At 41.5% G+C, this 14,045-nt stretch overlaps 1 protein-coding gene across 1 annotated transcript in view; it reads left to right on the forward strand.

The window, feature by feature from the left end:
* C13H10orf67 (chromosome 13 C10orf67 homolog) overlaps nt 1–14,045 on the forward strand; it is a 94,888-nt gene that overhangs the window by 42,707 nt on the left and 38,136 nt on the right. Inside the window, exons 9-10 of the mRNA XM_057788010.1 lie at nt 11,824–11,883; nt 12,659–12,961. Of these exons, the coding sequence (XP_057643993.1) occupies nt 11,824–11,883; nt 12,659–12,961 (363 nt within the window). The remainder of the gene's footprint in view (nt 1–11,823; nt 11,884–12,658; nt 12,962–14,045) is intronic.

Consider the following 14,045-nt stretch of genomic DNA (forward strand, 5'->3'; position numbering starts at 1 on the left):
AAAGCCCTGTTCAACCTGAACCATCTTCTTATGCAGTCCCAAAAGCAGAGGGCAAAACCGGCGAGAGGAAGAACGCCCTCCGTTTGTGGTTGTTCGCATAACCTCTGAGAACCTCCACTGGGCACTCATGAGAGCTGTGAAAGACCTAGGGGAATTGATGCCTTATGGTTATGAAAATAATTTATGATTTACAGAACCCAAAACGGCTTTAGGGATTCTGAGGATTCTCGGACCACATTTTGATAGCTGCTATACTACTTAATAGTAAGTTGGAAATATACCTAGCCAGTTGTAAAGGAAATGTCTTTGCTCTGTTATTCTTTTGATCTTCTTCCTTTCCAATTCGTTTATCTTCTAACAACCTTTCCTTGGCACACTGCTGTCAGAATGTTCCCTTAACCCCCTCTCTACTCTTTTCATTGTTCTTTATCACGTTCTTGAGGGGAGAACCTGCTGATCTCCCTGTTTCAGTCTCCCAAGCCACAGGATCGCAGTCGTCCAGCCACACCCAGCTACATTACTATATCCCAATGGACTGTGCTACTAATGTTGGGCTCAGGCGGAAAGTTCCAGATGTGGGGCTAGAGAGATGGCTCAACATGCAGAAACACTTGCTGTGCAAGCATGAGCTCCTGTATGCCAGGTGTTTCCCTGTGTGCCAGTAACAACTCCAGAGCTGGGCACAGGAGGCGGAGCCATGAGTGTGCTCAGGGCTTGCTGCCTGCCAATCAGTCTGAAAATCGGAAAGTTCTAGGTTCAGTGAGAGACCTTGTCTCAAGGAATTGAGATGGGGAGCCATAAAAGAGAACACTCAACACCAGCCTCTTGTCTCTTCTGCTTCCTTTAGTAGTGCCGCAACCTGCTGGGCAGTGGTTCTCAACCTGGGGGTCACAACCCCCCCAGAGGTCTCATATTGGCTATTTACATTAGGATCCATAACTGTAGCAAAATTACAGTTATGAAGTAGCAATGGAATAATTCTGTAGCTGTAGTGGGGTGGGGGTCACCACAACTTGAGGAATCCTTCAATAAAGGGTCACAACATTAGGAAGTCAAGAACCACTGTTAAGTTTCTACAACCTCTCAAAACAGAGCCAACAGCTGGGGACCACAGGTTCAAATACACAAGCCTTTGGAGGAGATTTTACATTCTAATCATAACTACTATCACGTGGAAGTGTGTCGAAGCCATCTCTCTCTTTAAGGAAGGGCAGGGCCGTCACACACAACTATGAGAAGATGCGTTTGTGGCCTAGCATCTGCTTTTACTCTTTCCAACTGAGTACTTCATAGGTAAGATGTTCAGCAGACCCGAAGTGAGTCCCTTGCAGCTCTGCCAGGCATCTGTCTGTAACGACAGCTCTTCTGAGAAACATCTGTGGCCAGACAGCTCCTATTGGAACATTAGCTTAATTTTTGAATGCTAATCCTATGCTTAGATTTCTTTGCTCTATTGCTCTAGCCAAAATCTTCACGTAACTAAGAATAATGTGTCATGGAAGATCAGTTTTAACTGGTTCTGATTTTAGAGAGGTTTTTGTGCTTCACCATCAAGTATGATATTTGTTATAGGGTTAACTCCTGCCTGAAGAGGCTTCTTTTCCCGTAAGAATGGGCGCATGTTCAATGAAGCAGACCAGACGCTATTCTCAGATACTTTGAACACGTCTACTCAGATAATCATACAGCTTTCCCCTTTGATCTGATCATGTCCAGTTATTACATTAATAGCTTTTATCCTGTCATTAAAAAAACTCTCTGCACTTTTTTTTTTTTTGCATTTTGCAACCATTGCCTTGTATTGTGAGTGAGGCTCATCCGTGTTTTCGCACCACCCTGCAAATTATTCTGAAGTAGAAGTAGATAGGACTGATTCCCAGATACTGACTTATTGATTTATTTAGAGACTTAAAGTACTGATTGTACTGCCTATTTGCCAAACATGACTTCATTTGCGACCTAGAACAGCATGACCTAGAGAAATACCTGAAACAATGGATTGTTGCCCTTAACAACCTGCTGCCTGCCACATAAACTTGCCTGTAGGACCTCGCTTGCTCGCTCTCCTCACCTTGTGGTTTTAGATCATAAAATGAGAATGCAAACTGGACCAGACACCCAGGCCTTTCAGGAGCTGTCCCGGCTTCAGACACCCAGGCCTTTCGGGAGCTGTCCCGGCTTCGGACACCCAGGCCTTCCGGGAGCTGTCCCGGCTTCGGACACCCAGGCCTTTCGGGAGCTGTCCCGGCTTCGGACACCCAGGCCTTCCGGGAGCTGTCCCGGCTTCGGACACCCAGGCCTTCCGGGAGCTGTCCCGGCGTAAGTCCACTGTGAGGTCTCTTCTCCACCACTCTCGCTGCTGTCATAGAGTGCTTATTCCAGAAAGATTTTCACAACAGTGGATGCCATTTTTCCTGCAGGGAAGAGACATTGTGATGGTTTCCACTTGATGACCCTCCTTATTCTGAATCTTTCTGTGCATGTGTCCTGGCGCCATGCCCTTTGTATGAGTCTACCCATTGTAATTTAATGTTAATTCCTTATTTGCTAAATAATTTTCAAAAGTAACTCTGCTGATGTATAGTACTGACATCGCCATAGGGTTCCACAGCCTCCCAATTTTGCAAACAGCATTTTTTTTTATTTTATTTTTGACCCGTCAGTCTGGTATGCATGATATTTAAGTTTATTGCTTTAACCTGTTTCATTGATTATTGGTAAAATCAAATACCTCATGCTATATCTCATACCTGAATGACTTCTTTTCAACCCTTCCTGTTATTGCCTATTACATAGTAAAACTTTATTTTTATTAAATTGGGTTTTGTTGTTGTTCCCAATGTCTTGTGAATCCAGTAATCAGGTTTCACTATTCTTCATGTGGGTATCCAGTTTCCGCATCACTCTTTGTTGAAGATGCTATGTTTTCTTCAGTGTGTTTCTTAGTATCTTTGTCAACTAGGAAGCCATAGTTTAATGAGCTTAGATCTTCTGATCTGCTCCACTGGTTTATACGTCCATGCTATCAACGCCATGCTGGTTTTGCCATCCTAGCCTTGTACTGGAACTTGGAATTAGATATGGTGTTATTTCCAGCAGGATTCTATTTTCAGGATTGTTTTTTACCATCTAGAATCATTTGTGCTTCTATATGATTTTTTTTTTTTTGGATTTTTGAGACAGAGTTTCTCTATGTAACAGTCCTGACTGTCCTGGAACTCACTCTGTAGACCAGGCTGGCCTGGAACTCAGAGATCCTCCTGCCTCAGCTTCCTGAGTGCTGGGATTAAAGGTGTGCACCACCATCATTACCCAACTTCCATAAGAATTTTAATGTTGGGGGTTTTTGTTTTTTGTTTGTTTTTGTTTTGTTTTGTTTTGTTTTTTGCCAGTTTCTGTGAAGAACAGAGCTAAAATTTTGATGAGTGTTACATTGACTCTGTAGATTGCTTTGGCACGAGGCCATTTTCACAATGTTAACTCTGCCAGTCTGCGACCTTAGGAAGCTCCTCATTTTCTACTACCTTCCCCAATTTCATTTTGAAGCCTCTTGCTTCCTTGGTTAGTTTTATCCCAAGGTCTTTGGGAAGACAGTGCTGTTGCGAATGGGATTGTTTCTTCGGTTTTCTCAGTATGTTTGCCATTGACATATTCGGTGGCTAGTGATTTCTATTATGTTAATTTTGTTTCCTGCCACACAGTAACTGATGGCATTCTAACTTTGATGAGGGTCATAAACTAATTTAAGAAACCAAGAAAATTTAAAGTAGAATATATCTAAAGAAAACTACTGCAGGTCACATTATAATTTAATTCCAGACAGCAAGAGGCCAGAGGAAAAGAATTATAGCCAAAGAAAAGTGGCAGGACTTTAAATTGTATTAAAATAGAACACATACTCAACAACATTGCTTATCTAAAAGAAGTCATCACACAGAAATGATGATAGAAAGATGCGAAGCCTAGGAAAGGAGAATGTGTGAGAGAGAACGATGTGAACAAGCAAGGCTGCGGACTGTTCTGTGTGTTGTTGAAATCGATGTTCACAGCTGGTAAGACATTGTAATACCATCTAATGTTCTATCCTCCAACTATGCGGAGGAAATGTCCAAAACAAATCCAATTAAGAGCTGCAAGTGTGAATAAGCCAAGAGAGTAACATTTTACCTTCTCTGGTCAAATCAATGCAAAAAAAGCAAATAACAAAGATCATAGCAGAGATTATTAAAACTGAAAATAGAAACATAACAGAAGTCAATCAAAAAGAGATGAGGTTTTTAGGTTTTTTTTTCACTTTTTATTACTTTATAAATAATACCATTCAAAATTTCCACTTCCTCCCCTCCTCCCCCTCCTCTCCCCAACTCCCCTCTCCCCCTCCTGTCCTAAGAGAGAGTAGGCCCTCCCCCCTCCATCCAGGCTTAGGAAGGTATGCATCCAAATAGACTAGGATCCCAAAAAGCCAGTGCATGCAGTAGAGACGAATCCCAGTGCCATTATCATTGGCTTCTCAGTCTGTCCCAATTGTCAACCACATTCAGTGGGTCCAGTTTGATCTCATGATCATTCAGTCCCAGTCCAGCAGGATTTGGTGAGTTCTCATTAGCTCAGGAACACTGTCTCAGTGGGTGGACCAACCCCTCATGGTCCTGACTTCCTTGCTTATATTCTCCCTCCTGCTCTTCAACTGGACCTTGGGAGCTCAGTCCAGTGCTCCAATGTGGGTCTCTGTCTCTATCTCCATCTGTCCCTGGACGAAGGTTCTATGGTGACATTCAAATAGTCATCAGTCTGACTATGGGACAAGGCCAGTTCAGGCATCCTCTCCTCCACTGCCCAGGGTCCTATCTGGGATCATCCTCGTGGACACCTGGGAACTCCTCTAGAGCCAAGTCTCTTGACAACCCCAAAATGGCTCCCTTAATTAAGATAACTTCTTCCCTGTTCCCATATCCATCCTTCATCTATCGCAACCATCCTACTCCCCCAAGCTCTCCCGAACCCTCCCCATATCCCTTCTCTCTCCCCCTTTTTTCTTTCCCCCATCCCACCCCCACCCCCATGCTCCCAACTTTTGCCTGGCAATCTTGTCTGCTTCCAATTTCCAGGAGGACCTATATATGTTTTTCTTTGGGTTCACCTTATTACTTAGGTTCTCTAGGATAGTGAACTATAGGCTCAGTGTCCTTTGTTTATGGCTAGAATCCACTAATGAGTGAGTACATACCATATTCCTCTTTTGGGGTCTGTGCTATCTCACTCAGGATAGTGTTTTCTACTTCCATTCATTTGCATGCAAAATTCAAGATGTGATTGTTTTTTACCGCTGAGTAGTACTATAATGTGTAGATGTGCCACAGTTTCTTTATCCATATTTCCATTGAGGGACATCTGGGTTGTTTCCAGGTTCTGGCTATTACAAATAATGCTGCTGTGAACATAGTTGAACAAATGCTTTTGTAGTATGATTGGGCATCTCTTGGGTTTATCCCTAAGACTGGTATTGCTGAATCCTGAGGTAGGTTGACTCCCAATTTTCTGAGAAACCACCACACTGATTTCCAAAGTGGCTACACACATTTGCATTCCCACCAGCAATGGATGAATGTTCCCCTTACTCCACATCCTCTCCAGCATAGGTTATCATTGGTGTTTTGATTTTAGCCATTCTGACAGGTATAAGATGGTGTCTCAAAGATGTTTTGATTTGCATTTCCCTGAGAGCTAAGGAAGTCGAACATGTAAGTATCTTTTGGCCATTTGAAATTTTGTTGAGAATTCTCTGTTCAGTTCAGTACCCCATTTTTTAATTGGGTTAGAGTTTAATTTCTTTCTTATTTCTTCCTTGACCCAGGGGTTGTTTAGTAGTTGACTGTTCAGTTTCCATGAGTTTGTAGGCTTTCTGGGGATAGAATTGTTGAATTCTAACTTTATTCCATGGTGATCCGATAGTACACAGGTGGTTACTACAATCTTTTTTTTTTATATCTGTGGGTGTTTGCTTTGTTACCACTTATGTGATCAATTTTTGAGAAGGTTCCATGAGATGTTGAGAAGAAGGTATATTCTTTCCTATTTGGGTGGAATGTTTTATAGATGTCTGTTAAGTTCGTTTGATTAATTACATCTGTTAGTTCTCTTATTTCTCTGTTAAGTTTCTGTCTGATTGACCTGTCCATTGGTGAGAGAGGAGTGTTAAAATCTTTTACTATTAGTGTGTGGGGTTTGATGTGTGATTGGAGTTCTAGTAATGTTTCTTTTACATATGTGGGTGCTTTTATATTAGGGGCACAGATATTGAGGATTGAGACTTCATCTTGCTGAATTGTTCCTGTTATGAGTATAAAGTGTCCTTCTCCATCTCTTCTGATTGATTATAGTTTGAAATCAATTTTGTATTAGGATAACCACAGCCACTTGTTTCTTAGGTCCATTTGCTTGGAAAACCTTGTCCCAACCCTTTACTCTGAGGTAGTGTTTATCCTTAGGTTAAGGTGTGTTTCTTCTAAACAGCAGAATGTTGGATACTGTTTTTGTATCCATTCTCTTAACCTGTGCCTTTTTATAGATGAATTGAGTCCATTGATATTAAGTGATATTAATGACCAGTGGTTGTTAACTCTGGTTATTTTTTTGGTGGTAGTGTTTGTGTGTTTCCCTTCTTTGAGTTGTGTTGATGGAGGGTTGTCAGATGTCTGTGCTATTGTGGGTGTCGTTGGCTTCCTTGGGTTGAGGTTTTTCCTTCTAGTACTTTCTGTAAGGCTGGGTTTGTGGCTATGTATTGTTTAAATCTGTTTTTCTCATGGAATATCTTGTTTTCTCCATCAATGGTGAAAGAAAGCTTTGCTGGATATAGTAGTCTGGGCTTGCATCCATGGTCTCTTAGTGTCTACAGCACATCTATCCAAGACTTTCTGGCTTTCATGGTTTCCATTGAGAAGTCTGATAGGTTTACATTTGTATGCTACTTGACCTTTTTCCTTTGCAGCTCTTAATATTCTTTCTTTATTCCGTATGTTTTGTGTTTTGATTATTACATGACGAGGGGATTTTTTTTTTATCCAGTCTATTTAGTGTTCTGTATACTTCTTGTACCTTCATTGGAATATCCTTCTTTAGGTTGGGAAAATTTTCTTTTTTTTTTTTTTCTTGCTGATTTTTTTTATTAATTAATTTAATTATTAAAGATTTCTGCCTCTTCCCCGCCACCACCTCCCATTCCCTCCCCCTCCCCCAATCAAGTCTTCCTTCCTCCTCAGCCCAAAGAGCAAGCAGGTTTCTCTGCCCTGTGGGAATCAAAACACAAAATATACAGATTAAAGAAAGAATATTAAGAGCTGCAAAGGAAAAAGGCCAAGTAACTTATAAGGGTAAACCGATCAGACTTACACCTGACTTCTCTATGGAAACCATGAAAGCCAGAAGGTCCTGGATAGAGGGAAAATTTTCTTATATAATTTTGTTGAATTTATTTTCTGGGCCTTTGAGCTGGAATTCTTCTCCTTCTTCTACCCCTATTATTCTTAGGTTTGGTCTTTTCATGGTGTCCCAGATTTCCTGGATGTTTTGTGTTGAGAATTTTTTGGGGTTGCTGTTTTCTTTGATCCATGAGTTTATTTCCTTTATTGTATCTTCAGTGCCTGAGATTCTTTCTTCTATCTCTTGTATTCTATTGGTTATACTTGTCTCTGTAGTTCCTGTTCATTTACCCAGATTTTCCATATCCAGCCATCCCTTAGTTTGTGTTTTCTTTATTACCTCCATTTCGGTCTTGAAGTCTTGAACTGTTTCGTTTACCTGTTTGATTGCTTTTTCTTGGTTTTCTTGGGTATCTTTGAGGGATGTATTGATTTCTTCTAACTTTTTGTTTGTCTTCTCTTCCATTTCTTTAAGGAGTTTTTCACTTCCTGATTAAGGGTCTCCATCATTTTCATAATGTTATGTTTAAAGTCAAATTCTTTTATTACTTCTGGGTTGGGATGTTCAAGTATTCCTGTTGCGTGCTTGTTGGATTCTGGTGTTATCATGTTGCTTTTCAGGATGTTGGAGGAATTCTTGCATTGGCACCCACCCATCTCTTCCTTCAAATGAGGCCAGCAGAATCTTGGTGTCTTGGTCCAATCTTTGCTATGGCTGACTGTGTACTTGGGAGTTTTTCTTGGTCTTCCCTCTCTTAGGTCCCCTCAGCACTGGAGCAGGCTCTCAGATCCCCTCTGCCCTGAAGCTGGCTGTGGTGGGGGATCCAAGGACCCTGCAGATGAAAAGGAGTGCTTGGGGTCAAGGTGGAATGGGGTAAAGAAAGCCAGCAACAGAGAACACACCCCACTGGACGACCAGAAAAGCTTAGGGAATTGGAGAGGGCCTGGACTCAGTTCCCCAGGACCATCAGGCCACGTGGCCACTCACTCACCTCTCTGGATCCACTCAGTATGGGAGCAGGGCCTCTTGCTGGGGAGAAATGAGTTTTTTAAAGAAATTGGTTTAATTGATAAATCTACCAAGACTAACACATGTACAAAGAGATGGGTAAAATTCCAAAATGAGGGCAAATTGAGATACCAAGATAAGGAGTGCAGATGTGAGGAAAACAGGACTTCTGTATCCTGTCCTTTGTTGTCAGGGGTTTCTGTCCTGCCCAGTTCTGACAGTCATTAAGTCCCAAAGGAATCACACAGAGGTCTACATTAGTTATAAACTGATTGGTTCATCAGCTCAGGCTTCTTATCAACTCTTATAACTTATATTAGCCCATTATTCTTGTCCATGTTAGCCACGTGGCTCGGTACTTTATTTGGCGAGGCAGTCACATCTTGCTTCTTCTGTGGCTGGGTCATGACTGCAGACTAGTACCTCATTCTTCCCAGAATTCTCCTGTTCTCATTGACCGACCTCTATTTCCTGTCTGGTTATCTCGCCTATACTTCCTGCCTGACTACTGGCCAATCAGTGTTTATTTAAAATATAATTGACAGAATACAGACCATTGTCCCATACCACTACCCTCCCAAAGCTTAGGAGTCATTGTGAAAGAGGGGCGGGCAGTGGAAGAGACAGGCAGGGGATGAATAAAAGGCAACAGTGTCCTCCAGCCTAGGTAACAACAGGACCAGTGTACCTGTGAACTCAAAGACACTGTGACAGCACACACAAGCCCAGTGCAAACTGAAGCCAGACCAGACCTCAGCATGGGAAGGGCAGGCAGACATGGAGTCCTACTCAGAGGTGAGGGGCTGAGCTACTAGGAGAGGAAGAGTCAGTTACCTTTAAGAATGTGACCTCTGGTAAGTCAACCATGCTCCAGTGGAAGGCCACACCTCTAAGAAAATATGGGCAGCACAAATTGGACTTGATAGGTGGAGAACAAAGGGGGGGGCAAAGTTGGGAGGGTAGAAAAGAGGAGGAGGCTGAATATGATCAAAATACATTATAGGAAATTCTAACTTTCTTGAAAGAAAACCAGGAAAAACAATAACAGCTTTATGTTCCTAAATTTCTCAATGTTAAGAACTAAAGCAATTGGGTGCCCAAAGCAGGTAGTTTTCTGTGAAATTAAATTCATGCTGATCTACACAGAAAGTTCCAGACCAACTAGCCAGGCTAGGGTTATGCAGTGAAACACTGTTTCAAAAAAACAAAACAAAAGATAACGAACATCAACAGAACAAGCCACCACCCATAAAACCTGAAGCAATCCCTGTGAAAACTCCAAGGTTAGAATTTCCATCAAACATTTGTAGCTTCTCACAATGTATTCTGGAAGAGGAAATATCACTTCCCGATGAGTTCATGGCACTAGTTTTCCCCATGATAACAATCTAAATAGAGACAGTAACAAATACAAGTAAATGGAAATTTGTTGTATGTAGAAAGAAGTACGAGCTGTGGTTACAAAAGGTTTATTTGTAGTGTGTAACATACCTCAACTTTTGCAAAATAATTGTGATGGCTATTTTTGGTTGTCAACTTAACTCTATCTGTAATGAACTAAAACCCAAATATCGTGGTATACCTGAGAGATTTTTTTTCTTAATTAAATCATTGGAAGTGGGACGATCCATTTTTAATCTGGCTGTTTAGAGGATGAAAGATTCACCTTTATCTGGACCACAACTTCTGCTGGCAGCCTGCACAAAGGACATGGTAGATGGAAACTTACTGTCTTCACCTGCTTGCTCTAACTCTCCCTGGCAAGTCCATTTCTTCATTGGTCTTCAAGTCCATTAGAGCCTGCTTCTTTAGGATTCTGGTATATTCCTTTTTTTTTTTTTTTTTTTTTTTTTTTTTTTTTTTTTTTTTTTTTGGTTTTTCGAGACAGGGTTTCTCTGTGGCTTTGGAGCCTGTCCTGGAACTAGCTCTGTAGACCAGGCTGGCCTCGAACTCACAGAGATCCACCTACCTCTGCCTCCCAAGTGCTGGGATTAAAGGCGTGCGCCACCACCGCCCGGCTGGATTCTGGTATATTCTGAAGACCAGTTGAGATGCCCAGTCTGGTGGACTGAACAACTACTGGGTTCTTGAACCTTCCGTTGGTAAACAGCCACTGTAGATGCTCTGGGTTTACGCAGGTTTTTAGAAACATTTTTAGGTTGAAAAATTGGTGTTTTAATATATCCTACATTAAATCAGACAATCCATAAAGGGGGACATAGAGCTATTCACTTAGGTCTTTAATTCCCACCAACAATATGTCATTTTCAGTATTGATATCTTACATATTATATTAAATTTATTTCTAATTATTTTGTAGTTTTGAAACTGTTGTAGATGGAATATTTTTAGAGTTTTAATTCTTAAATAAAGAATTACAATTGTCTGGGCTGTGGTGGTGCATTCTTTAATCCCAGCACTTGGGAGGCAGAGGCAGGTGGATCTCTGTGAGTTCAAGACTAGCATGGTCTGTTTTCTTACAGCAAGATTTTGTCAAATTTAGGAGATTTCTTTTATCGCTAGTTTCCTAAGAGTTTTTTTCTTCATCAGGAATGGCTGTTGAATTTTTCCAAATGCGGTCCACTGTGAAGTGATCACATTGTGTATAGCAGAATGAATGCTATATTTGAATGCTAAGGAATTATTGAATTCCTGTGAAATCTGGGTTGAATTTGACAATGGCTGTGTTGAAGATTATGGAGAAAACAAGTTTTAAACGGTTGCAATAGGGTTCAAGTATAGCATTAGATCTGAGTTCACACCACTGATACGACTTGATCTGGGCCTTCACAGGCATCAGTGACTACCCTCTTAGACAGCAAAATGTTATAAGACACATTTCTGGTGACTTCTGATCAGCGCTTAGAGTGAGAAGGTTTCAGGTATAATAAGATGAATAGTTACATGTATTTCCCATCACCTTCCAATTTCACATAAGTCACAATTAGACTAATTGGCATTACTAATAAATTCCTATCAAACATGAATTAAAGCATACATTAATAAAATATTTTGATACATTTATTTTATGCCTGGAAATCAGTATTAACTTTTAAAATAAATTTTGTTCTTTATATTGTTGAGATTTAGCTGTTATCTTCTATTTTTTTTAAATTATGAGGCTTATATAATATAATAATGTATCAAAATATCACTTCATAAGCAAACAACATATGAATTTGTATAGCCTGTAATACATAAAAGCCATAAATAGATGCTAATTGAAATAGTCATACTTACATGTTCTTCTGTTCTTATTATAAGGGACTTTTATGTACAAGTTTGTTTCTTTTTAGCACTTAGCATATAATCTGCTTGAGATGTTTTGTAATAATTTCTCCTGTTTAATCTTTGCAAATGATAACAGATCACCAGTATGGCCCTTGGTTTTTACAGATCAATAAGCAGAAAGAAGACATGGAATTAAGAAGAAAGTACGCCAGTATAAGCGCCAAGGTTGTATGGACTCTACCATCATCCATCTATCTCGGTTACTGTGCTCTCTCTCTACATTCAAGAATTCATGCTCTCCGTTGCTTCCTAATAAATGAGGGTTTTTTTTTAAGTGCTTGATATCAAGAGTAGACAGTGCTCTTGCAGAAGAGTCTGGTTCCTAGAATACAACCTCAATAGGAACTTCAGTTCCAGGGGATCGAGCATATTCTTCTGAGCTCTGAGGATATCAGCATTCATGTGCGCGCGCGCGCACACACACACACACACACTCACAAGAATTAAAATAAATCTTTTAAAAAGACTCATTTGAAATTGAAACAAGATGAGCATGTGGAGATAGAAAATAAGGAAAGTAGGGAGAGGAGGAAGAAAGAGAAGCAGCAAGCCATCCCTCAGAGAGGCTGCTGCAAACCCCAGCGCACACATCCCTCCTTCACTCTTCCCTCCTTCTTCCTTTCCCTTTCCCACCTTGACACAAACCTCAGACTACCACCCCGCCAGCTTCACGAGGACTGTATCTTCACAGTGCTGCTGAGGAACGGAGGAACGTCTGTCTGTTTTTATATTTTCTTCTAGAACAATGGGTGAAAGGGACATTTAGTCCCAGCTGCTAATGAAGGCAGGCAAGAGTGGGCTGTGAAGCTAGGAACAAAGGTAGATTCACACTCACTGAGAGTGAAACTGCCCGCTCTGAGGTTCTTGCTCGGGGCAGACAGATAGAGGGTACAAATCTAAGGGGTGAAATAAAAAATAATTCTTGCCTCTTTTCGAGCAGAGAACAACCAAAGGAAGAGAATCTGCTTTCTACTTACGACCTTCGAGCCATCAATCCAAGAATGTGACATCAGCAACTGAAAGCGATCATTTTATAAGGCCACCTTCTGCTTCCCTCAGTGTATCACCGAAGCTCAAGAAGAAGATAGGAAAGAGATACATTGGTGCTGCTGTTATGCCTACTCCTGTTCGTGCTGAAACTCCGGCTCCTGCTGCAGCGCCCACTCCTGGGGTTCCTGTCATGGCGGTCACCACTCCTACTGTCATTACCAATTTCCTCGCAAAGTCCGAGAAGGATAAGCATGTAAGAACCATGTACATTACCACCATCTGCTCACTTCACGTGCTTCATGTGTGCAGGGTTCCTGTCTTGTTAGCCTTTTCTGGCTGCAGCCTCATGCCTCCCACCTCCCACTTTCTGTCTGGCATTATTCGGGCCCACTGTCTAACACACCGGGCTCTCACATAGGAGTAAGGGTTCTGGCAGCTAACCAGGGTTAGCTTGATAGGCCCCTTAGCTTTCTTAAAATGATTCCTTTGTTACCCATAGCTGGCTGCATTGTGTAGGTTAGTTAGTAAGCCTTAATGACTCTATTGAATCATTAGAATCTGAGAAGCTGCATTCCAAATGCTTGTTAAGGTGCATATCTCTAACTCCTTACTGTGTGGTAGGATATTAATGATGTCTTCCTGAAGGCCATGGAAGGATCCTATCCTTTTGGTGACACAAGAGTCTGCACTGGGCAGTTAGATTAAATAACATGATTAGGAACAGCTACACGTGAGTTGTACGCTGCTGCTCTCTTTAGCCATGTGAACAGTCAGTTCTCTGAAGTTCAGCTGACTGTTGGCTTGTGACAGTTATGGCAGCCCCATTCCCTAGGCTTGGGTTCTAGTGCACACAAAGGAGAAAGCTAGCTGAGTACAAGACAACTCTCCTTCTGCCTCCTGACTCTGGGTCTAGCATGACCAGATGATGCCACCCCTTGCTGCTTTGACTTCACCGTGCCAGGCCAGACTCTATAACTCAGAGCCAGAGAGAAGCCCTTTCTCCCCTAAGTTTCTTTTATGAGGGTATTTAACAACAGCAACAAGTAGTGAAGGGGCATGGCTTATTTTTGGGTATTCCCAAAGACTGCCCTTTGGGATGATCCTGGGAAAATTTTCTTTGTGCTTAGTTATGAGGATATAGATGGTTGGTGCACACAGGCAGTAAGCACCATGAACTTTGTAACTAGATCATATTCTTTTTTGGTCTGACCTTCAGAGAGTCTTAGATCCAACTGGTGACTCATTGGACCAATGGCTAGCCCTTGACATGGTGTGTTCACTTGGATGTTTAGATCTCCTGTGTTCCAAGTCCCATGTCTTCCCCCTCTCCAGGTGAC

The sequence above is a fragment of the Chionomys nivalis genome, chromosome 13 (genome assembly GCF_950005125.1).
Source record: "Chionomys nivalis chromosome 13, mChiNiv1.1, whole genome shotgun sequence".
Lineage (NCBI taxonomy): Eukaryota > Metazoa > Chordata > Mammalia > Rodentia > Cricetidae > Chionomys > Chionomys nivalis.